This window comes from Mya arenaria, chromosome 6 (assembly GCF_026914265.1).
Source record: "Mya arenaria isolate MELC-2E11 chromosome 6, ASM2691426v1".
Classification (NCBI taxonomy): Eukaryota; Metazoa; Mollusca; class Bivalvia; order Myida; family Myidae; genus Mya; species Mya arenaria.
The window spans coordinates 23,351,055-23,378,417 of NC_069127.1; the positions used below are offsets into that span (position 1 = coordinate 23,351,055).

At 33.4% G+C, this 27,363-nt stretch overlaps 1 protein-coding gene across 2 annotated transcripts; it reads right to left on the minus strand.

Annotated features, from left to right (window-relative positions):
- Window positions 1-27,146, minus strand: LOC128238362 (nephrin-like). 2 transcript variants are annotated; one of them, XM_052954211.1, is made up of 17 exons: window positions 27,024-27,146; window positions 19,785-20,174; window positions 15,615-15,947; window positions 14,452-14,742; window positions 13,382-13,675; window positions 12,432-12,725; window positions 10,966-11,265; window positions 10,201-10,491; window positions 9,233-9,511; window positions 8,320-8,634; window positions 6,890-7,198; window positions 5,640-5,789; window positions 4,369-4,390; window positions 3,029-3,117; window positions 2,656-2,671; window positions 1,818-1,897; window positions 1-1,424 (listed from the first exon to the last, which is right to left on the minus strand). In XM_052954211.1, the coding sequence occupies exons 1-17, from the start codon at window positions 27,094-27,096 to the stop codon at window positions 1,369-1,371; spliced, it is 3,582 nt and encodes a 1,193-aa protein (XP_052810171.1). In that variant the 5' UTR covers window positions 27,097-27,146; the 3' UTR covers window positions 1-1,368. The 2 variants fall into 2 exon arrangements, with proteins under 2 accessions (XP_052810171.1, XP_052810172.1); XM_052954212.1 differs by lacking the exons at window positions 2,656-2,671; window positions 3,029-3,117.
- Between the last annotated feature and the right edge of the window lie 217 nt (window positions 27,147-27,363).

Sequence of the window (27,363 nt, forward strand, 5' to 3'; positions counted from 1 at the left end):
ACAATAAACTAGGAATATTAAACAGATCAACAATGAATCAGGACACGATCGAAGTGGTTTTATTTGAGCAAAACCAAACATATCCCTTTAGTGATCATAGGGCAAATAATAATGTAGGACCTATGTAGGCATCAAACATACAAGGTATAACACTATGACAGCAATCGAGCCTATTGTAATATTGGGCCGATCCATGCATTAAGCAGCTCAAAAGCATAACCTTCTCTCAGAAATTTTAATCAGCCCTACGTATAGACAGTTTCTATAATAATGATTGGCCTTGGTAAGAGGAACTTGATATTATCGGTGGTGTCCGAGAGCATTTTCCTTGATCAATATTTTATTACGCCTGCGAGTTATGGTTGAAAGAAATTGAAAACGAATGGCACTTCGCATGGTGCACACCTTTCCAATTTCAAAACTTCAAAACTACAGATAGGATTGAAATTGAACTTGGCATATAGATTGATGACAACGAGAGGATGTGTAGTGCAAACGAGCCGTACTCATTTCATGTATATTTAATAAGTTCTCCCATCTTAACCAATTTAACTTCATAATCGGTGCTTGTAATGGCCGTATATTGGAAAGTACTGAAGAGATTTAAATGCAACTTGAAATATAAATAGACGGTGATGAGAGAAAGTGCAGAGCACAAGAACAAATATCTTGGCAAGCATTCTTCTTTAGTAAATTCGTTTCCGATAATGATTCTTAACCAGGCCAATTCTTTGAAAATAGTTAAGGGATTAAATTACAACTTAAAGTATAGATAGCTGACAATGATAAGAATTGCAGTGCACAAGAACCTCCATATTTGTTTTATCTATCTCCCCTTTTTCTTCGATCAAGCTGATACTTTTCGATAATGGTTGATTGTCCGAGTCACAGCTTGGTAAGTGATTAAAGGATTAAAAAGGCCCTTTTTGTATTTACTTTATATTACTTGTAATGGTATACCAATTTATACTTCAAGAAGGAGGTACATTTTTGTAAACATGCCTTAAGATTTGTAAATATGATTTTTTTGCATTAGATGGTGAAACTTTCTTTTGGGTTCTATTGTTATATGCTTAAAGGTATAATTAATCAAAACGTTTATGTAATATCCGGTACAAATATCAGTTCGAAGTCACCTTCAAGTAATTAGGTCACAATGCCTTGTTCGTAATGTCACTTATTGTGGTTTTTTGCTTATCACAGCATAATTATACTGTCGATATACTGATGTCCTTACAACCTATTTCTTTTCTAATCTCAATAATTTCTTCCTCATTTAATTGCTGGTTTATATGCTGTAGTGATGCAGAAAAAGCTTTTGATATTTTGCTAGCAAAGTAAATCAGTGTTTCTCCTTTAATAATCCACTTATAGCCCTGTTTGCACCGGATTCGTCTGTTCAGCATGGTTGTATACGGGATCTTCTGCAAATACATGCAAAGGAGTCAGAAAAACATCGTCAAGTCATACGAAGTGTAACGAATATATAGTGTTTATTTGATTCAATGTTTGAACCAAAACACAGATAATATCAAAGTGAACATACATTTTAATAATATTGTATTGTTTTCAAATTAAACGTACATTTAAAACATTATATTGTTTTCAAATCAAACGTACATTTAATAACATTGTATTGTTTTATTACTGTCTTCATTAAGTCTAAAGAAAACTTGATTTTGCTAATATCATAATTGTTATAACGGTATTATAATTTTAGTATAATTTTATGTTTTGATCGTTTAACAATCCTCAAGAGAATACTCCAAACTGCCGTAATACAAAATCTTCTGAAATAATGTATATAGAGTTTATACCTTTCTTTACATTTTCGTAGTTCCCTTGTGGCTCTTGACTTGACTCATTCAATGTCATGTAAACGTGCGAATTATCGGACCTGAAAGATGACGTTAACTGTTATTTACCTACAATGGCTTTATTGCATGCTTAGGGTTCACCAAAATAAATTAACTGAGTAAGACGATTCACAAGCTAATGCGCTTTAACCGTTAAGATACGCATACCGTTTTATATATTTTGTTTGCTTAATTGGAAACAATGCTTATAACCTTATTCACCGTTTAAGCTAAGGCATGTTCGATGATAATCAATCATTTAATGCAAATCATTCTTAATGTAAACTGTTTTACGGCTAACAATACATACATGTTCCGTAACATTTAGCAGTGTCCTTAAGAACGTTAATGAAACGTTTGGTGTGCTATTTCGGAAAATATATTCAAATTACTTTATAACGTTTTATAATTTTGGACTGATGTGCGTCGAAATGCCTTAATTCCTAAATACTTAAAAGCTAAACACCTATACAAATCCATTTTACTTAGTTGATATATATATCATCTTTTATAAATATGATGTATGAAAATAATAAAATAAACATCAACAGCCGTTTGTTTAAAATATATTAATTCATTGGTTCAGCTGAAATATATATTGATTGGTCAATAAATGTCCAATAATTACTATTTACCAATTAAAATATACCAATGTGAAAACAAGCCAAAAGATAACCTGTGGACAACCTATTCAACTTGTACACAGTTGGCTGCTGGATATTCAAAGATATTATAAATGATGTATACAAGTTAATACCTCTTACAGTTTTAATGTAATATTTTCATGTTGTTATCTTACCCTTTGTCTCCATTTCCTAAAAATACGATAATTATATTACCAATAACCTTCGTCACACATGTAAATATACGGATTTGAAATTCAATATATATTTTAGTATCTATTTTAAAATACCCTTTAACAAGAACTATCATGTTTTGAATAAGCTTTGTTAACAGAAGGGTGGCATGGCATAAAGTTATATATACAAGAATAATAATGATAAGCAGTACTGTTAACAATCAAGGCCTAGTGATGCAAACATCATTAAATGATTCTGGCGCAACGTAACGGTCAATGTGGTTACTATGATAGGTGCCAATACTTTGTGATTATAATCATCAAAGATTAAACAAAATTTAAATAATCCAATAAAATTATAACTTATACTAACTAAGAACATCGTAAACCAATGTGCCTGTTGCCATGGAAACATCATCGTGTGCCTCAGCTGTGTTAGATCCGGGGTTGTCTCTACCAATTCTATAAAATGACAAATAAACCTGTCCCCCCTCCATTGAATGCATGGCAATTATGCGTTGTCAATTCAAATATGGAAAACGGTACCATTGATTCCAGATTTGAAGTCATATTTTATTCAATTAATCGTTTCCTTTTTCTGTCGAAACTTGATATAAAAACACGTCAATTTGGATTACGTTCGATTTGATTTGCCATAAATATTTCAGCATAGGTATCTAAAGTTTTATTAAAAGGGAAAAAATAAATTGTTTTCCATTCAAAATATACGTGTTCATGTTTGTACTAGCAAAATCAGAACTTTGTCGTCAGCTTCTTTTTAAGCCATATAGCCATGCAATGCATATTTCATAGTGTATTACCTGTTATGAAACAGTGTCAGAGGAGTTGATATGATTCGGTCCTCCTTATCAATTTAAAGGTTGTAACTGATTTATCAATACATTTCCTATCAGATGCTATCCCACTTTTCATAATTTAGCCATCCAATCTTACTTACATTTGTAAGGAATGCAAATCTAGTATATATATATATATATATATATATATATATATATATATATATATATATATATATATATATATATATATATATATATATATATATACTAGATTTATATACTAGATTTATATATATATATATATATATATATATATATATATATATATATATATATATATATATATATATATATATATATATATATATATAAGGTAGTGCCATTGATGCAAAAATGAACAACTAGTTCACATGCATGCTGGAGAAAAACAGGTAGGAAAATAGTTCATTATCAATCCATGCAGAAAAGAAGGAAATCATAGCAAATAAATTAATTGTCAATACATGAAGAAGAAGAAACAATAGCAAAATAGTCCACTGTCAATCCATGATGTAGGAAATAGGTTAGTAAAGTAGTGTACTTTCAATATATTCTACCAAAGAAACAATAGCAAAATAGTCCACTGGAAATATATTCTACAGAAGAAAAGTTAGCCAACTAGTTTACTGGCTATACATTCTACAAAAAAAAGTTAGCAAACTAGCTGACTGTCAAAACATTCTGCAGAAGAACAGTTAGAAAAATAATTCACTGGCAATACATGCTACAGAAGAAAAGTGACTAAGTAGTTCACTGTCAGAACATGCTACAGAAGAAAGGTTAGCAACGTAGTTCACTGGCAATACATTCTCCAAAAGAAAAGAGTTTGAAAACCCACGAATGTGTTTTTTTTCACGGAAGTGTTACCACTTACACGGTTTGCTCATCAGAATCAGCTGAAATGAAGAATATGGTTTAAGACTAGACGCGTAATGACGAGATGCCGAGCCCGTTGAAAGAGTCTTTGACGCAGAAATAATACTCTTCTATGCAATTGCAACCGCCGAATGACATTGAGTTGAACAATACGTTCTACGCCTCATCATGGTGAACCTAAACGGCCTTTTTTTGAAAATCCTATAATGCATGGTAATGATACAGCCAAGATAAGGCTCAGTCCAGACAAGTTTCATAAACAGTACTCATTTTGACTTTTAACCGCTAAGTGTGATTTTGATCTTAAAGGTACAGATGCGTACGGGTCTTGTGCGTGACACGCCCCCTCGTCATGGTAAACCTGCATGGCATGTTTTTGAAAATCCTATAATGCATGGTCAAGATACAGCATTGACCAGGATAATTCAACCTTTGACCTTTAACATTGACCTTGACCTTTGAGGTACAGGTCGTGTGCGCGCCATGCGATCTCATCATGTTGAATCTTCATGGCAAGGGTTTTGTAAATCCTATAATGCATGATCAAGATAATGACCGGACAAGGATTATTTAGACATTTTGCCTTAAACCATGAACTTTACCCTTAGATACATTCTAACCTTAACCTTTGAGATACAGAGCAGGGTCAAGTGCACGACACGCCTCCTCATGGTGAAACTCATCATGGTGAACCTTACTTGCAAGTGTTTTGAAAATCCACCTCATCATGGGGACCTTCATGGCAAGTATTTATAAATCCTATAATGCATTGTCCAGATACAGCCCGGACTTAGTTCAGTCCGGACTGATGGACGGACGGAAAGACGCACGAATGCATGCACGCACTCACTCACGCATGCACACAAGCATGCTCGCAGGCACGTACGCACATACACGGAACCACCATACTGACAAATATGTCTCGCTTAACGCAAACTGGCTCGACAACAATAAATTGACTCAGCTCGATGTATTAACTTTATAAATCAAAATAAACAGCAAATATTGATACGAGTACATAAATTGACTGCTTTAGTTGTAATACCTAATATCTTGATTTCTAGACTTGAATCATCGTTTATTTAATCAATCGTTTAAAAATGATAGCTTAGAAACACACGCTAGCCCTTGCACAGACATATGTATATAGTTAAATGAGGGACCGGTTTGCGAATGCACATACTAATACGAAATACGAAAAAACGTATAAAGTAGTTTAATTAAAATAAACATGAGTTTAAATAAACTAAAGTAAATAAATATGCATACCACTTTTCTTGTTCGGGCAAATGTAGCATTTTAGAAAATATTGCCGTCTGAGAATGACAACAATGACAACAATGGCAACGATCGCTCCGACAGTTCCGCCGATAGCCCCTCCAACAATAGAGCCAGTATTCGGATTACTTACAGGATTATCTAAAACACAAAACAGCTAGATCATATGGCAGTATATTATCATTTATATTTTTTTATTTCGGTTTCACGCTTACGTTTGTAAGAAGATTCAATAATTATGAGACTATTAAGTTAACAGGTTATATCTTACTCGATATATATGTCGAATCATTGTCTTCGTATGAATGCATCTACCTTTGATTATTTGGCACTTTTGCTCCGGCAAACGCATTATAAACTGCCATATCGCATTATAAACCTGTGGTCTTTGGATTGTCAGATCATTTTTATTTTTATTATTATTATTATCTTTATTATTATTATTATTATTATTATTATTATTATTATTATTATTATTATTATTAGCAGTGGTAGAGGTAGTAGTAGTAGTAGTAGTAGTAGTAGTAGTAGTAGTAGTAGTAGTAGTAGTAGTAGTAGTAGTAGTAGTAGTAGTAGTAGTAGAAGTAGTAGTAGTAGTAGTAGTAGTAGTAGTAGTAGTAGTAGTAGTAGTAGTAGTAGTAGTAGTAGTAGTAGTAGTAGTAGTAGTAGTAGTAGTAGTTGTAGTAGCAGTAGCAGTAGCAGCAGCAGCAGCAGCAGCAGCAGCAGCAGCAGTAGCAGTAGCAGTAGCAGTAGCAGTAGTAGTAGTAGTAGTTCAAAAATACAAAAAGAGTCATCATAGTTTTTCAACCTTGAATATTGTTAATTTGCCAGACCTTTTTATAATTTAAAACAAACATACTAATACAAAACTGTTGCAATTCTAGTAAATAAATCTGGATATTTGTCTATGAGGACTTTTTATAATGTGAACTCCTCTCTGTGAGAATAGCATAATTGACCTTGCCTCAATATTGAAATGACAAACAATTTCTTGAATTATTCTGGAATAGCTACATGTATGTTCAAGTTTACGTTAAGGTAAAGCTGCTAAGACGCAAGCACACGAATGTAAACAAGTGATACAGAGGACTTCTAAATTTTGAAAAATTAATTTCATAGTTTTTATACCTACCTGCATCTTTGCTTACATGTGAATATTTATGTATTTATTAAATTAAACACCAAGTAACATATAATTCGCAATCTTAGTTTTTAGTGGACAAAAGTGGTAATTTACTCACCAGAAATACGTTCAAGAGTTTGAAAAGTATCGTTCACCCATGCAGTAGATCCCTCTTCATTTGCCGCAAACAGAGAAACCAAGTACTTTGTTCCAGGTTCTAAATTTACAATTTTGTAATACATCTCTTTCGTATAGTCATGTTTTACTATAAGTCTAAGCAAACTGGTTTCATCAACAAGTTTTCTATAAGAAACATGAAAATCCTGTGGAGAGCCATTGTCAATTCCTGGGATCCATGTCAAAACAGCAGTTCTATCCGTTATTGTATCCTGAATTATGTGGACGTCCGTTGGTAAATCAGGCTTTTCTGCAATTGAAGTAAAATAAAGTCGTAATTTGAACGTTTTAGCACAACGCGTTGAAGTTTGCTCTTTCTTTTCAGAGCAAATTATTTGGAGAAATCGGGAAAGAATTGTTGAAGTTCCCCTCTAGAAAAATGTTAAGGAAAATTAAACCTTTTGTAGTATTGCCAGTGCTAGTGAATGACTTTGTGTTAAAGGCTGATTTCTAAAGCACTATTTTTAAATGAAATGATCTGCTATATTCTTCTATCCGATTCCACAGATTCGAACATAAAAACTATAGTACTATGATGAAAAGCCTTGATATTAATAATAATCATTCATGACCATTCGAAAATAAAGAGCGAGAGCAGTATTCCCTAGATGATAACGGGAATTGGTCCGCCTCTGTATATCAATGCAATTATAATTCAATTTTTAACAGATTCTGCAATAGAATGTCTTTTGTTCCAAGTTAAAACAATTGTAAGGAGACACTTTTTAAGACAACCAATATCAATTATAGCTCCGTTGGTTATAAATGACACAAAATTGCTTAATATCGAACATGTCCTGATATCCTGATATTATACCATTTTAAATGACATCAAAATTTGGTGAACCCTATTCGAAATGAGGATGGATATGGTTTACTAAACATTAAACAATGGAAAGTAAAAGAACCAGCCGAGTAGCTTACACTTTATTTAAGGGCATATAAAAAAGAACACAATGGTGTTTATCATTTTGGACTATCCAGTTACATCACAAATTTATCCCTTTCTGGACTGTCAAACTAACATAAATGTGTTGCCTTTCCATATCAGCGACCTTGAACTCGACTCCAATTTACTAAAACACCAGTCACGTGTCCACAAATGAGCCTTCTTCATTTCATGTTTCTTTGACACCCAGAAAGCAATTCCTATATATACATATCTATGTACGAACATTTACAACTTCTGTGTCACTATCAACAGATGTTATTAAGCGAAAACACAAAAAAAAACATTTTATGACAAGTCATGATAAAAACTACAGCGTTTTATTTACATGCTACTGACTTAAAGACATTTTGGTTTGTACGTATTACACATTATATTTAATTCATACTTTATGATACACATTATTTACGGGTATAAGATACCTGTAGGCCTAAGGTGAAACCGTTCGACTAGTGAATCACCGACTCCGTTAGACACTGACAATTGGTAAATTCTGTAATCTTCGATCTGAACGTCCAGCACCGTTAAGTTACTTGATAGACGTTCTGTGTCAATTTTAAATTTCTTCATGTCATTTGTCAAAGGTGCACAACTGGAATTCATACATCGCTTCCACACAAATTGTGCTGGCTTCGGCTCAGGGTAGGCTACTATTTGGTACACTAGAGTTGCATTTTCATGTTGGCGGGCATTGTAAATGAGTTGAACATCAACCTCAGGTGGTCGCCTTGCCGAACCTTAAAGAACAAGGTTAATTTTTTTATAAGACAAACATTTCCGCTGATTTTCCCGTGAGTAAGATTCCCAAAGCATTGAGATTGTATTCTATGCCTCCTGCACCATAAGATTGCATTGATCGAAATGGATACTCATTTACAAAGTCCATAGCTCTCATGTGTAATAAATCTATACATAACAGTCGCCTGTTTTTTTTACTGTCGAAAAAAAGACATGAACAAGTCACAATTATTTGCGTTTTATGCGAGAGCATATAGTCTCTGCCAACATGTGTTTCAACCTTCATTTGAATATCTTGAAAGATTTTTGGGTTTTGCCAAGGTTAAAGTTTTTGCAAACCGACGTCGACAATGATACCAAGGCTATGACAGAACTTTGACTGTTTTTCGAAGACAAGGTGACGTGCACAAAGCCTGGATAAAAGTATTCGCACTGGATGAACACCTCATCCATTTATGAGGACAAATGTCCTCTTTAAGGCTTTATTACTCCGCATTACACGAGAAAACTTGATAGTTGTGAGGTTTAATAAAATTTGACATGAAATACGCTTGGCTGCACTTATCTACACACAAGTTATTTACATAAAACACTTACATTTTACATATAAGTGCATTGACGCGTTATTCGCCGCCCCATGCCGATTGTATCCGGAACACGTATAAACTCCCTTGTCCGAACATTCAGCACGTAAATCATATGTCAGTTGATGTGTTTCATTTCGTGCAATTAGTTGTGTACCGTCCTTGGTAAGGGCCATATACGAGCCGGGGTCACTTTCTAGCGAACATCGCATATGGTTGGTTGAATGTTCCTCAATTACTACAGATGAGTGGGACTCGTTGTTGAGTTGCAAAATCAAATGTTCGGCCCCATCTGAAACAAAAAAAAATAGTATTCAAATAATATGTGGACTGAACACGTGTACAAATTGTTAATAAACGATATCAATGATGCTGTTCTTTTTTTTACATTCATGTTTTATTTCCGTATGCTAGTTATGTTTCTCAATACCCATCTATTTTGACTTATGCTTTCTCAGTGTTTGATTAATGAACAATTAATTATTCTTATACTGATCTACTTTGATGTAGTCCCATAGTTTGGTATTTGTTACTCTAACACCACACAGTGCATACAATCAAGCATACCTGCATCTAAAAATCATTTAGTTGTTTCGACTATTTATTACTTCATTAATGAAAGTATTTACTTAGTACATGACTAAGAAACGTCATGTTAACCGTTTAACAGATCTACTGCGTTTATCAGTTACGGATTAAGCTTTCGCTTAAGTTAGTCTATTAATGCTTACTTGTATAACACGAAATAAGTATTATGACTGTGGCTTTACTCAAAGAATGGAACTAGGTGAAAGAGATATTTCCCGTCAGTATTTATAGTCATATGTTTGACAAATGCAACAACATTAAACCAAACACATGTTAAATTCAATATTAACGTTTTGATTGGCAAGTCAAACAGCAGTTTTATATATATTTACCTTTCAATAAAGCGTATAATTATATAACGTGGTGTTAATTACTGATGGGTATTAGACTTACAAAGTACATCTAGGTGAAATGTTGCAGTATCGTACTTAACAGTCGTTGCTGTTGTCAATGTTGGCTGAAGAACAATCGACACCTTGCACGTGTAACTGGCATCATCACTGCGCTGAACATATTCGATTGTCAAGTTTTGTGTGTTCTGTTTTACCCAAGAGGCGCTGGTGTCGGACCTTGTCCACTCAAATGACACAGCAGGAGGGTTACCGGGCGTATACAAGCAAGGAACAACTAACATACCTCCTCTTACCAGGCTGAGGTCTTGTAAGATCTTTGTTTTGGGACCATCTGATGACATTGAAAACAACAACAGCTTAATGAACACAATGTCTGTATTCGACTTTGGTCAAAATATAGAAATTGTTTAGTTTATATTTGTTATCAGATGTTTCATATTGAAATACATCGTGCATTATAAACAGGCTTTAGAAATATGTGAAACCATTTAAATTAGTTCAAATCACCAGAAACAAATACAACACAAATCTTTGAAGGCGGAACGTTTTTTTATAAAGTTAAAAACTTAGCCATTGTGTAAAACATATGAAATTATCAATTTGCAAACAAACGATAAGGTCTGATAATTAGCAGTTGATTGTCATGAAATGGAATCTTAATTATGCAATGCAGTGGTATCATGACTAATCATCGTAAATGTCTGTTGCAGAAAAACAACATATACAAATTAAGAATGATTAAAATGAATCGACATAGAATAGAAAAAACAGATATCCTAATATCAGTATAAAAAGTAATCCTTACACAAAACATCAACGTGTACATCTGCTGACTGCGTCCCATGCACTGTTCCATTGAACGTCGTCTGCATAAAGTTTTCTGCCAAGCAGGTCGCTTGCTGGCTGGTGGAAAGACCGCCAGTTATATTGTATATGCCCGACGGTGATGCAGTCTGACTAGTCCATGTATAGATTGATGGAGGGGAACTGACCACCGAGCATGATAACCAAAAGGCATCTCCAGCCAGTACTTTTATACTGTCTTTTACTGTCATATACCCGCTTTTATCGTAGTGGTATCTCAATGTTATATCTTGTGGAGTTTCTGCATTAATGTAAAACCAGAGACCACATTCGTAACCTATATAATTTATTTGATTTATCTAAAACACTAATGTTTGCAATGAACTCCGCCCAATCCACACGATGAACTTCGAAATGCTGGCATCAGTGATTTAACGTACACGTATCACGTGGATATAACTTCTGAAGGAGCGGGAATGTGCGGTTTGCATTGCTTTTATTTCAACCGACCTATACAATCGTAGCTTTAAACAAGAACGACGATGTGTCAAACAATATTGTTAAAGAGGTGAAAATGTCTTGGTAAATATGAATCGTTTCCTTCTTTATTTAACTGATTGACAACATGTGTTACTTAGGTAACTTGCAAAAATAGTATTTAAAGGCAAATATTTACAATTATCTGCATGGATCCATCAATGGTTGTAAAAGTTCAAGCAAGTTTGTGAGTACAATTATATAGAGATTTGACATTATGATGCAGTTATATCTGCAAAGTTTAAAAAGTAAGCAGGCATAATGCTTACTGACTCATGGAATAATAACAAAACGATATATTCTGAAATATTTTTGAGTGCTCAGTTTCCTATATGTATAAGAGTTAGCCTTATAATTTGCGCTGATAGGACCCAGTTTCTTTCACGATATTTGATTGTGCACGGTAAAGTAACTATATTTTGTTAGTAGTTTTATTTTCTTAAAAGACATTCTAAGAATACAAGGGTAGAGAAGTTGTTGCGCTGTTCTCACTAAAGTTACCATAATGTTTTGAAATTAAACACAATATATTTATATTTAAGTGAGTACCCGTTGTCTGATTGTTGCATTTTTCCGTTATGGTATCGAGTGCCTTCAACGGTGACCAAACTATAAACTTTTCAAAATCCATTTTTAACTTAATTTTCAGGTTTAATATTTAGCAGGCAAAGAACATACATCTAGTGCAACATATGTGGGTGTAATAACGCATTGGGCAACATTAAAGAAATAGGATTATATCAGTGATGCAATAACAAAATAGTTTTTAATGTGCTGAGTACATATGTTTCATTAATAAAACATATCTTTTTATCTAAATAAAAACTTAATACTTTATATGTAGCAGAAACACGCGCATGCCGTTGAAGATATCTAATAAGAAACAGACTGAATTCACACAAGTTCTGGTATTGCAAAAGAGATACATACGCCACACTACGATTCGCAGCGATGAGACATTGGTTCGGGTTTCTGGGCTCCCGTATGTTTCTGTCATAGTGTTAAAGGCAGTGCACTGGACCGTGGTGTTATCATTAAAACTACTCAATGACAACAGCTGGCTATTTATCTGTGTAACAGACCAAAGGTAGATAGAAGGAGCAGGCTTGGAGTGCGCTACACAGGCAACTGTAGCACCAAGTCCCCCTACAATGGCGATGGTGTTGTCGGAAATGTCTGGGCCTCCGGATGTCCCGTATTTGAATGTAGGTAAGCGAGGTGGATCTGTATTATAAATACAGTTTATGTACTTGAAATTCAACAAAAAACTGAGCCCGCTTGGTCTACGTTCAAACGTGACTAAACGCAAAAATTTGCATATGTAAGCAATATAACCTAAGCGTATTAACTTAGAATATTCAAAACTGAAATTCCTAAAAAATATATATATATAAGTCCTGTATTGCATTATACAATTTGGTGCGATATATGTGAATGTCGGAAATATTTCCATATGTTGTTAATGTTCTTGTGATATTTGTCGTACCTTTTTAAGCAAATTGCGTGCAAGTTTCGTTGTTGTTTTTTGGAAACGCTTTGAATCTGTTAATATCCGTTGTCTTTTGTTTCTCATTTCCCTTTTAGATTATTGCAACACTATCCAAAACAATACTATTCTAAGTCCGTCTATTTTACATGGTCACTTGTACTAGGTTTTCTCCTTTAAGGTCATTTTCATTTAATAACTCATTATTTAATTCGTTTGTTTTAAAATTAAAGATTATCTAATGCTATAAGAGCAGCCTGCATTTCTATTTAAAAACAATCACAGGAAGAAGTTAAGGTTTGCAACATAATTACGCAAAAATGGATTTGACAGCCTTGTTAAATATTCGCTTGTTGATTGTAAAACGTTTATACAAACAAAATAACGTACTTACACAGGACATTGATCGTTATAGTTGTTATATTCACCCCGTTCCGGAAACTGCCGAAAGAAGGTACCAATTTGTTTTGAACCTTGCACATGTAGTCCCCGTCGTCGATGTCAGGTTGGACATTCGTTAATTGCAATACTCTGTTAGTCGTGGATCCACGTGGGTAGATCCAGCTGTAGTTGCTCGCCGGGTTGCTGTCAGTGCTGCAGTTGAACACCTCGCTGTTGCCTTCGATGATATTCACCGTACCTTTTACGGCACTACCATTCACGTGTATGGTTGGCATCGAGGGCGTGTCTGAATTAAAAAAAGATAGAACTTTATTGCCTCAGCAGCATGCAACAACTGCAAAGAAAACTTTATTCGAATGTAGGATGCGTACTTTACTGCACGCAATTGACTGACGTCGTATTTCAGACTAAGCGTTTATAATTAAATATTTAAATGATCAAATGTTTGCCATATAAAATGAAAATTGCAAATAATCTCACAACTATAGTAAAATCATGAAATTCCCCCTTTGCTGCTTTATCATCGGAATATTGAAATTTTGTGACTTATAACCTCAGAGGCCTGACAATATAAAGTATAGTTTTGATGCATGAAATGATCATTGAGTAGTATTTCACCTACATATTATTGTAGGTAAGAGTTACATTTTACAAAAATATGTATAACGCTTGACGTGTCTGACATAAATGTTGCGTTTTTAAGATAAGATTTGCTGTTGAAATTATCAGCAAAGAACATTTTTGAAGTCTCACTTTATCAAGGCCTTTATTGTTTCATGTTATGAACTTGATAAATCATTCAAGTCCTACTGGACAATTTTAAGAAACGTCGAATTTGGAAATTATAAAGCGAATATTTTGTGTTTCGATTATTTACCAGTTAATCCATAAGAACATTGTATTTAAAAAAAAATATTATGCAAGTCATTCTAGAAATGTTATTCGAACACTGAACAAAAATGGTAAAAACTACTAGGTATACTATATAATAAGTTTACCATTAGCAAATGTTCAGTAATGAACACTCATATTCAATCAATCTCTTTGGCATTACCTACTTACACAATACATCGATGGAAAAGGACGTCGAGTTTCGGCCAGTAACCGGACTACCACTCCCAGTTGCGGACATACTGTTTTTGGTCTCAACGGTGTACGATCCTGCCTGTGTCATCGCTATGCCGGTAAAGCTCAGCGCTATGTTATTCCCCTCTGGTCCAGATAGTAGATATATGTTCGGCAGTGGGTTACTGTCAGCCGTACAGGATATTGAGAACATGCTGCCAATAATGACACTCAACGATGGTGAAACGTTGACATTGTTGGCTTTGCACACAGGAGGATGAGGGCCGTCTGGAAATAATGCGAAATTTTACTCTCATTAGTTTATATGTTATCACCTCGCAATGCCGAAAAAACATGCTTTATTACAATTTGTTGAACGATAAATGAAGTGGCACTTCTTAGACAACGTTAATATTTCAAACGTCTATGCTATAAATAAGTTTCGCAATACACAGGTGCTCGTGCTCACGAACAAGCACATAATATTATGTTTTAATTAATATATGTTCGTAAACAAATCATTAAATAATCAATCGCAAGATATATGTAAAATGTCTGATTAAATAAATGGCCCAATGACCTAGAATCGCCTTTTTCATTGCACAGGGTTCAAGGTATCGTGAATTTGAACCTTGTTTTAAAGAAGCTTTTCTTTCTTCGTGCAAATGCATAAGATGAATACTTATAACGAACATATGCGTTGTTCTAGCAACACAGCTTCCACAAAAATATGTAACGAATTTATTAACTACGTAAACTTGTAAAGTTTTCTTTCTCTTCTCGATTCAATAAGTACAATTTTTTTTCTTCTGAAAGAAAATCTACTTATCTATATAAATTTTCTTCTGGACTATTTTTTCCTTTGATTAGAAAAAAATAATACTAAAACAATTGTAACAAAACAACACTTGAACTCAGCTACTCAGTTACTCTTAGGATTAGCATAAATGCATTGATTTCCATCTTTAATAATTTCAAGCCACTGTTACTAGATATGATCTAGCTTCGCGTATTGTACTTTACTTCGATCCTTTATGGGAACGCATAATATTTCAATAGCTTTTTAAGGCAATTATTATATATCTTTACATTTACGAGTGCCACCGAAGAAACATGAACAAAAAGGGCTAACAATTTATCATTGCTTACTATCAACTTACAAAGAACATTAATCTTCTTTGTTCCTGAAGTGAACCACTGTTCCATGTTTCTTGCGCGACAGTAAACGCCCAAGTCCTGGTCATCTCTCTGTACCTGTAGAGTTAGGGTCCCTCGTGTCACGAACAGATCCCCAACCGGTGTTGATGTTGTACTTGTACCAGAGGTTATTTGTGTGTCGTCTGCTGTAACAGAGGTTTTGTTGTCTGTGTACCAAACGACAGAGGCTACAGGGTTCCCAGGTGACGTCTGACACTGGAATATGCCTTCTGTGTTCACTATAACGGACACGGGATTGACGATCGGAGAGGAAATTACTGTCGACGTTATGCCAACTGAAACAAAACATGCAAAACGTGTCTAAGCAGCTATACAATAACCAAGAAACGATGTTAACACATTTTCCTGTGCAATACTAGTAATCAAATTAACGAAGTTGAATGAAACTGCACATCTCATAAGTTACCAAGTAAAAGATAGAGCATGATCCAACTGTCTTATGTTATAACGCAGACTCAGTAGGCGTCCTGTCTGCAATTCTAAACGATTAATAACGGTACCAAACTGCGACTCTATTGCCCTAAAATAATCTGAAATACTGATAAATCGAACTTTTTCAACCACGTAAATGATTGTTTATCATATAAGATAAAACGTTTCATTATCTGGTGATCTTTTCTCCATTTGTCTTCAAACAAGTTTCAAGTTTATTTTAAATTTAAATTTGCCCTTTATGCCGCACCACATTGATGTTTCGTTCGAAGGATTAATAGCGCCTCTGTTGTGGTATCTAGCTTGTTTAAAACTCCTATTTTATTGATAAACATTTAAGTTGACTTCCCTTTATAAATGAAAAGTATTTTTTGTAATGTAACCGACGTGTTGAGATTTTCTGATTATGAGACCGGCTTTTCATTGAATAAGAAGGCTGTTTCCAGTAAAAGCATGCGATAATTTTCAAGTGGAAATGCTGCTTTCCCACTTGATCAGTCCAGATGAATATACACAAAACATTCAAAGACCTTTTTCCAAAAAGTACATATCATTGGAGTGTGCAGTTCCTCATTATGATAAAATAAAATTACCGATAATGAAATGGACTTGTGCAAGCTTTGTCGAGTTTTATTCGATCATTAGGCGATTATCTGATTCTTGTCATGATAATCACGACTAAACTTTGTCCAGATAACCTTGATGGTGTATAATATGGCTTTAACCACACAGAAATATGTTTCACTAGTTCGTTTGAGTTGATGGTCAAGAGTCATTCAAGATCCTATACCAAAAAATACAAAACAATTTCGGACTAATTTCGGGTCACAAATATAAAAGGAACACTGGTTAGGAAAAAAACGCCAAACTCTTTAAGGCTACTTTATTTTTAGTTTTCTTTTTTACATTTATATTAAATTCAAAAATTGAATCTGAAGAAGTGGAAATGTGTATAGACCTTTATATTCTTTGATACAACCTCTGTAAACACACGCACTTACCGCAAAAAACAGGGATCTAAATAGGCATTATTTATGATCAAGATTGTTTTAAAACGGGTAAGACGGCATTTTATTGAACACTCTTTCTTATTAATCCTTTCAACCTTTCCTTGCTTTGGTTTTTATGAGTATGACACGTGTTTATTTATTGTTAAGTCGCTCATTCATGTCATTATATACCCAACAATCAGTAGCTTTTTATTTAATAACACAACCATGGGTTTGTTATTCTTATCTGCTTACGTTTCCAGTAGACTTTGCCTTGATAGAAAGCACGTAAGTTTGGCGACATAAAGAGCCTTATTACAAAATAACTTAAATTAAAAGTGTACCTTATCCTAAAAAGGATCATGTATGTTAATTGCACAGGTATAAGTGATATGCTTAGTGTACATAATGTTATAAAAATGTAGAAACAATAGGTTTTAAAACCGAATGAGCACTTTAAAAGATTAGTTTAATAATAAAAAATATATCAAACCCTAAGTTATATAATGAAAAGAATAATAAGCTGCTTTTGCAATACGGTCAAAAATATACAAACAGTTCAACTTGTAAATTATAACTTGTAGGAGTACGTGTATTTTGTTTGTATAAAAGCGATTTAATTTTGGATCATTGTATTACATGATCGTCACCAAAATATACACACTAAAATGGTTCAACCTCAGAAACAAATCCGGTGAGCCATTTCTAAATATGTTTAGCATATTTGTTCCATTATGAAATCATTATGTGATGTTCTTGCATGCGTTTTATTAACATTTGAATACCACGCGCGAACTAATACGATTGGGTTGTGAATTTCGTTATGCCTTCATAAATACCGTTGTTTCGTGTGCTTGTTTTTTTTTAATGTAAAGCAATTGTGTAAACTTTTCATATATATATTTGTGTATACATACCATATATAACATTGAGTGGCATAAGTATTAATATCCAATTAATATTTGTACGTGTTGTATAGATATAAATGTAGCCCAGTGAGATTTTAGTGGTTTACAGCCTATCACTTACCATTGACCAATTATCTCCCTTTTTGTAAATTGACCACTTACTCCAAAACCAGTTTTGGTTGGACACAGCTATTTTTAGAAAACCAGTTTGATGGCTCTGTCCAGAACAGGTCATTGTGGAAGACATCTTTGTTTTACAAGTTTTTAAAAAGGATCTTGAATCATTTTATATTTGGTATGTATTCACTTATGATTTGATATTATCATAAATGATAACCATTGTGTTGCATTTATTCTGAATTTGTGCTTTGGACATTTCCAAGTAAATTACATATTTTCTTGAGATGGTTAAAATGGCAGTTACTTTGACACCAAGTTTTGTGCATGAATTATTTATGCAATGATTAGCTTGCAGACTATAACAGCTCTGTGAGAGATGTAGTGTGACAGTGAGAGCCAGAGATGTTGCTGTGCTGAGTTATTATTGATGGCACTTGATTCCATAAATCTGTAAGTAGGCAATGTATAGTGTAGTGTGTGATATGAATTGTAATCTGAATCGTGTTTTATTGTTTTATCCATATTTATGTTAACTGGCCACTAGACACATAAATACATTATTATGGGACTATTGAATATAAGGATGTGTAATATCTGTTATCAAATTACAACAGCAAGATATGTAAAGTAGTATGGTTCTCATTTATTTGTTATTGTATATTGTCTATTTTCAGTGTGTTGACATATTCGACTACGACTATTTGAGTATTTGACTATTCGAGTGTTTGATTACTGTTATAACATGCACGTATTGATTGGACATTAAATATATGTGATCCCTCGACACCTTGTGTGACTTTTCCCTTTATAAGTAACAATACATATAAGTGTGGTGGGCCACCAAAGGTTATATAAATGCAAACTATAAAAAAAAACATGTAATATTTAAAATTACATGCGCGATTAGATAATGGCCGATTAGTGTTGATTTAGTATTTCGAATAACATAATCTTACGTTGTATTGAACGAGTTAAATTAACATCATGTGTCATTAAATTTCGAAAACAACTCTGCAGTAAAAACTAATTGGTGCTAGTGCTTATTAATGTTCTTTTTCTTATTGTTAAAGTACATGTGTATGTCATACAAAGTTTTTAATGTCTTGTGAATGTTATACATATTGTTATATATTTCTAAGTAATAACTTTAACATAATATTATTAAATTATTTATCATTTTATTAACTATTCTTTTAAACATTCTATGTTATATTTTTTTATTCCATATAATAAAGCTTCTTAAATGTCATCGATTGTACGATTTATTATCATAAAATATTTATAAATCCAAACATGGCGCCATTTTTTCTTATTATAAATATCGAGTAATTTCGGTGAGGCAAGGCCATTGTGCAACTGAAATTACATCGATTTGAATAATGAAAACGGCTATTTTTTAAGTATTTTTTGTTATGCATGCTGCTTGAGTATTGTTTTTTATTTGACTTTTACCTTAATTATGATATATAAATATAAATATGTTTTATATACTATTATATAACTATAACATATACTTAAACACAAAAAATGTACGGTAAACTCACACTGATATCAGTATCGTATTTGGCCTTACACGACATCAAGAGTTACATTTTACTGTTACAGTTAAAAATAAAAAATAAACTAAAATAAATATATATTGCTTTGATAAATTACATCTTACCTGTCAAATCAATAGTCAATTCATTAGTATTCGCAAACACCGAAGACGCTTGAGTGCCGTATGTAAATCTACACCTCCACATATCGCCCTTCATGTCCGTCTCCACACTGATGAGAGTACACGTGTACTGGGAGATGCTCACACAGCCGCAGTTCATGTTGGTAGGAACTGGGTAGTTTGGGTTAAAGAGACATTTTCCTCCTGTATCCACTTTCATTACTACTGTGGGTGACATTCGGTAGTAGCCATTGCCGCGTGGTTTGTTGTACCAGTCTACAACAAGAATATCATTTCTTGACGAGGAACAAGTCATCTTTAAGTTGTCGCCCTGAGACACCGATGCCCCGTCAGGTCCAGTGCTGTTACCCGAGATGGTAAACGTAGTGATAACTGTAAATTGATACGAGACAGTAATAATTAATTCTTTTAAGTATGCATTATAAATATCACGCAACATCTTGCACGCAATAGGTGTTGAAAGTAACATAAATACAAACAAACAAAAAACAGTTGACGTGACGTGAACCACTGAAGCTGTTTTACAAGTAAATATACACCAATTATCGAATAGTGTGACCAAAATTAGACAATATCAATGATTTGAGTAAATCATGGTTCAAACCTCATTTTTGCTATTGGCCTACGAAACAAACGCTTATATCATTGAAACTATCCGATTCTTGAAAATCTATGAAAAATGTAAGTCATGCACTAAATAAATAATCTTCTCTGCGGACATATTTCTTTGCTCTTAACGTGTTGTATGTGTTATTAATGTTATATGACAATGCATTTTCAAAAATCGAATTAATGTTATTTTGGTTACTCATATTATCATATGTAATAAACGAATGTTTTCTTTATATGACTTTTTTTACTACTACTACTACTACTACTACTACTACTACTACTACTACTACTACTACTACTACTACTACTACTACTACTACTACTACTACTACTACTACTACTACTACTACTACTACTACTACTACTACTACTACTACTACTACTACTACTACTACTACTACTACTACTACTACTACTACTACTACTACTACTACTACTACTACTACTACTACTACTACTACTACTACTACTACTACTACTACTACTACTACTACTACTACTACTACTACTACTACTACTACTACTACTACTACTACTACTACTACTACTACTACTACTACTACTACTACTACTACTACTACTACTACTACTACTACTACTACTACTACTACTACTACTACTACTACTACTACTACTACTACTACTACTACTACTACTACTACTACTACTACTACTACTACTACTACTACTACTACTACTACTACTACTACTACTACTACTACTACTACTACTACTACTACTACTACTACTACTACTACTACTACTACTACTACTACTACTACTACTACTTCTTCTTCTGCTGCTTCTGCTGCTGCTGCTATTGTGTCTGTTGCTGATGATACTGCTACTATACGCCTGCATTTGCGTTTTAAAACGAATTTTATTGGTTCGTATCCCACTTCTCATATGTTATAAGAAGTACATGCAGGTCAGTCAAGCAAACACGGTTTGCAGGACCCTATTCACCAAAACAAGAGCACGGTTGTATCCACTTATTGTTAAGAGCGTTGCGAACATCAGGGTATTTTCATAGGAAACATATTCATTTGTATAACCCAATAACAATTAAATTCAGTGTTATGAGCCCAGCTACACATGTGAATAACCATCACTGGTAATCTGTGTACATTTAAATATCTTGAAAAATCGCCTTAGAGATAGTTGTAATGTTTTGCAACCCAAGGAGACTACGGCTATGAAAATGCAATGACTGTGATTTAAAAGAAAACAACAACATACTTATGGAACTCATTACAACACCGATCTTCAACTGATTCGGAGCAATCCGTCTCCTCCATGCACCACTTCTCATAAATGTTTTCATAGTTTTACCCATTAGTTTTACCCATTAGTACGGAAACCATTTTAATCCCCATTGTAACTTTTCCATCGATCTGTACTCTAGTTCAATCGGTGTTGATTACGTTCATTTTCAACAAATAAGGACTGTACTGTCTAAGATTTTCCTAGGTTTACGCCTACCAGAAGATCTAAATAGCATTTGAATAACAGTTTGGTACATGCAATGTTGAACCCCAATGTGTTAAGCCATTTCCACCAATCAATTTTTTGCTTTCTTTTAATAGTGTATTGTCCAGTGTTTGTAAGTGGTTGATATTTTCCCGCGTTATCGTGACGTCATTTGATAAAAAGTTTCCGGTTACAGTCGGGTCGTTCTATTTACAGAATGGGTAAGAAAGGATTACTTAAAGGTTTTCTTTAATGAAATAAAGTATTTTATTTAACAATTCTTGAATGAAATAATGCACTATTGGTGTAAATATTATTGATTTATTGCGGGATTGATGTCATTGATTGATGAACGCAATTTGGCTGGTCAAAGTACGCGTAGAGTCATTCGGACTCTACACCCTTTGACCAGCCCAATTGCGTTCATACCCCGATAATGACATCAATCCCGCAATTCATTCCTTAAATGTATTTTTGTGCTATGCAAGAAACGTTGACCATTTGTTTTACGATGCATATTTAAGCTACCCCTAAATGATTTAAACTAACTTTGTTCGTTTTTAATTAGGGTGTAAACCAAAACATGTTTGTTTCCGGTTTCCCGACCGACCAACATTTTTCCACACGACCCTTATGTTTTATTGCCATCTGAAAAAAAAATCTGACCCTTTTTCCTTTTGCTAGGAAAGACTTTTATATAACGTTATGGCAGACCAAAACGGCGTTAGTTAATTTAAGTGTGACAATAATATTCAGAAACACCTATACTTATGATAAAAAAAAAACAAAAAACATCTCGGCTCATCTCCTCTATCATGTTCAGTTAGTGAAATCGGAACAAATATGTGTTTTTTGGTTTTTTTATAGATTGGTTTCTGATGGAAATCACTCTTGAAGTGAAAAAAGTGTTAATTTTTCGATATAATAATTAATCAGTACCCAGATAAACACAAAGCAATTAGTGTTGTATCCCTCCAGTTTTTCATATAAATATTGTAGGTAGAGGTAAATATATTTGAAGTTTTCAAATAGTTTAATTTACCACTTATTAATCGTATAAGATAAATTCATCTTTTAGACTTTAAACGTTTGAATATTCAATTTAATACTATGAATATAGTACTTATTCAGAGATTAAATGTTAAGATCATTTAATAAACAGTGTCGATACGTTTTCATATAATACTTTCAGACTTGTCGATGTCTGTATGTTTTTTTTTCCTCTTTCAGGTATATGACTTTGCAATAAGGGTATACACTTCTGGACAGACAGTTATTTTCCGAGAGCCAAACAAATTTCAATCGTTTTTCTTTACCATCTATTTTTCTTGGTTTGCTGTATGCATATGTCTCCACTCCAGGTATCTCGTCCATATTCTCCCATTTCATACATATAAATATTTTATTCCTCCAGTTTCACTCATCCTTCACTTAATTATAAAACCCCCAAAAAGGCTCCCTCCCCTCCTCCATTTCACTCATCCCTCAAAGATCTATATAACAGCAATCAGGCCTCTTTGTACCCTTAGAATAATCTCTCATGTATTTATTTTACGCCAAGAAAGACTCATTTCTACAATTCTATCACCCCCCCCCCCCCACCCCCACCCCCCATTGTCTTATGTAACACCAATAAGGGCTAATTTCTCCATTTCATTCATTTAAGATTTCGACGAGATATCTAATACCATTTGTTTAATGCCTAAAATTTTCAACATATTTTATACAATTGGAATAATATACACCCTGACAACCTTCTGTTCTAAATAACTTAATGGTTTTTTGATGATGCTTAATAGCAAGATACTGCAGTATATTTGTGCTGCCAACTATCTTCAGATAGTGATCAAGATATTTTTTGACTAAGCAGTAGCCACCAAAATTGAGTATCAGATGTCGTTTTAACATGAATACCATGAATGAAAAACAGTTTGCTTTGCTTTACATTAACACTTCATTCCTTAACGATGGTTGTTGTTTATCAATTTCATACTATATCTGTATAAAGTGTAATGGCATTTCCCATCGAAAACGCGTGCTTTTGTTCGATACTTCTGTCTTGTCATTGGGCGCAATAATACTAATGGGCGGGGCATATTTACTACGGAACTATTTTTTTCAATGAAATCGTAGTAAAATTGTTGGCGACATGCAAAACTGTAATCTGCTTAGCAGTTAAAACAAGATAAGCAACGATAATTTGATTGATTTTAATGTAGATGATTTAATGATGGATGGAACAGTTGAAGAAACGTTTGTGTTTAAAAAGGCTGTTAAATGTCACGAAAATGCAAAAACAGTAAGTTCAAAATAACCTCTATAACGGGTGCTTGTATGACGTCATGATTCATGCCATTGAAAAGTTTTACATTAAGCTCGATTCGGGCCGCAACATAACTCGGCAGCTGCATTCGACGCCATTTTTGCAGTGTTCATTCGTTTTGAAAGTGTTGTTTTTTGCGAAAATTGACTGGACTCAACTCAGCAGAAAATATGTAAGTTATATGTGGTTTATTTCATGTTTTAGTATTTGTATGCAGCTACATTATATATGCTAAATTATGTCTTTGTGCAAAAGCTTGCATCGTTGACCAACTTTCGGTCAGAAACCAGGTTGCTCAGCCTTCGTTGTTATGATGCGGGCCCTGATAGCGCATATGTAAAAAAGAAAAAACCGGGCATTAACGGCACGTGAATTTACTGAATAAAGCACGTTTTCTACCGATAACGTCCGGGTTTTTGCGTTTTAATACACCACGATAACGGACCGAAAACACACATTTTATGCAATAATACGTATTTATAATATTCTTGACCTTGAAAAGATAGAAAATAAACATATAAATAAGGAACTATTTTATCTGTGCATTCATTGTCGTATAAAATTAGGTTGCGATAGCTGTTCTAATTTACCAACCGTTGAGAACAACGAGAGAAAGAAAAAAGAAAAAAATGCTCTTGAATAATCAATTTATTTTATCAGAAATGTAGATTTAAATAAATGTATACCAGTATATAAGTATTAAAATTCGACATGTTGCATTGTCGAATTTTAATCCTTAAATATTAAGTGGCTCTGTTTCATGAAACAATTAGTTTATACAACAAGTTTAAATTATATTTAATTGTTGTTTTAATATAATTTAGGTGAATCTGCAAAGTTAGTTACGTCATGAGCACGCATTAGTCATACACGAGTTATTTTTAGTATTGCTTTGGTTATAAGGATCCTGAAACCACAATCTATCTTCAACATGTCAGGGTGAAGTTATATTCTACTCATTTATGCTTAACATCAAAAACATTATTTTGTCATTATGTTTACAAATTTATCATAGCAATTTAATTATGCTAAGTGGGACTACTTTCAAGACTCAAACTTCGATGCTGTCTTGACAATAATGCCTAAGGTGAAAGTTGTTCAGCCAAAGTGGTCTAGAGTGAGGCTCAATAAACCAGTGTGCTGCAAGCCCGAGGTTTGTTTTTACAGGAAATAAAGATAAAAATTTAATTGATATAATTTTGCAAGTGATAATTCTTTAATATATTTTGTTAAGTCTGTTTTTTGATGAGGTACGTTGCATTAAACTATTTCTTTATCATTTTGATCTTTGTAATATAGCATCTAATATATTTTGTTAAGTCTGATTTTGTATGAGGTACGTTGCAGTAAACTATTTCTTTTTCATTTTGATCTTAGTAATAAAGCATCTATGATTAACATGTCATAACGATTTTAACAATCGTTATGACATGTTAATCATAGATGCTTTATTGTATGCAAAGTAAATGATTAAATATAATTGTTAAATATATACCTGTTTGGGATTGAGTCGAGAGGTGGGAACTTTGGAAAAAAACGAACCGCCGATGGAAGAAGTCGGAGAATAATGATTTGACGAAGTATATATATAATAATTGTTCCTTGTGGGGGTGTAGGAATTTTAAACCAAGCCAGACATTGCGAACATACTATAAAACGTCAGACGAGAACGAAGTCAGAACGCTATGTATTTTGACAGAAGTTACGTGACTTCTGCAGCAAAGCTTTGGAATTCTTTTCCAGGAGGAATAAACGACTCTGACACGTATGCTTCTGTTAAAAGAGCCCCAAATACACACTTTATTGATCGATATATGGGAATTAATTATAAACAGAAACCTCCACTTGTCAGTTTTATTTATTTTTTTTAGAGTTCGGAAGATATACTACTGTTCTGTATGTCAATTTAACGTGTTGTAACAATGTTTCAAGAAGACATGCTTTTGTTTATGTTTCTTCCATTTTAAGTTGTATACGATCTAAAAGATCAAATGGATTTGAACTTTTTGGTACCATTTAATAACAACTCAGGTTTTATACACTTCGTGATAATTCAACTATTTTGTAGTGCTTCAGTGTTGCCTTTTATCGTTTGTTGTATTTGATACCTATTTTCTACGTTGTTTGTATGTAGCCGTATATTAGTTCCATTAAACGGGGTTTATGTTAAAAGTTTTGGCTACTGAGCTTATTTCTGTAGTTTGTTAAGCACTTTTGAACGCATTGATTTTACGATGTTATGAGGGTATAATAATGATATAACTAGAATGATAACATATCGATAACTAAGATTCGTTTTTCGTCACAGACAGTGTCAGTGAAACCGATTTCGTCAAAGTATGATGGATTTGCTCTTTCTATGAGTTGGACATCGGTCTGACTTGTGTTATCATTACACTCTTTAAAACATTTTGGTTGAACATCACGAATGTATACCACCTACTTTTTTTCCATAGCAATATCTGAATAAAGCACGAAAAAATATTTGAATCAATCCTTGTAATTATAGCATTTTCTGTATTGTTATCAATTCTTCCATCGGAATAGTTACACTATGTGATACAAATACGATCAAGCACACAACCACAGCAACACAATAGTCTAGTAAAACGAATTCCGGTAAAGCTTTAAACCAATAAAAGGAACAACACATCAATTAAAGTTTTGTGTTACTAAAAAGTATTGACTTTAGGTTTTTCTCTGAGTATTGTAATTATTTTCTTCCTGTTAGGTCTACTAATATAATTAGTTTAGAAAAAAATTAGAAAAAAAAACAATTAATACCAACCATACATATATGTAAAAAGTACTCGTACCTGGATTTGAATGAAAACTTAAAACCATCCAAGACATAAAAACACAACGTACTAAAAAACATTTCCTCATCATAAATGGTTTATGTACATAATCCAAACTGCATGTATTTATGTATGAATGCTTAAAAGTTATCGCCTTCAACCGGAAGATAATATGGATTTATACAGCGAACAAAGCTGACTGTTGTTAGAAGTTGATAAACTATCTCGATTTAAAACTGTATGGTTCCGTGTTTTGAAAAAGATAGATGTTTAAGCTCTATGTAACGATTTTCACAATTTCTAAAATCAAAGTTTCACCTGTAAACTTATTTGTCGTGTTAACCGCTATTTTTAAATT

Excerpts from the sequence above, each read along its gene's own strand:
- LOC128238362 (XM_052954211.1), bottom strand. The coding sequence starts at position 27,096 with ATGATGAGGAAATGTTTTTTAGTACGTTGTGTTTTTATGTCTTGGATG. Across the intron at positions 5,790-6,889 it reads AACTCTTGAACGTATTTCTG|ATAATCCTGTAAGTAATCCG; the intron begins GTGAGTAAATTA and ends TTTGTGTTTTAG. Across the intron at positions 1,425-1,817 it reads CTACGAAAATGTAAAGAAAG|AAGATCCCGTATACAACCAT; the intron begins GTATAAACTCTA and ends ATGTATTTGCAG.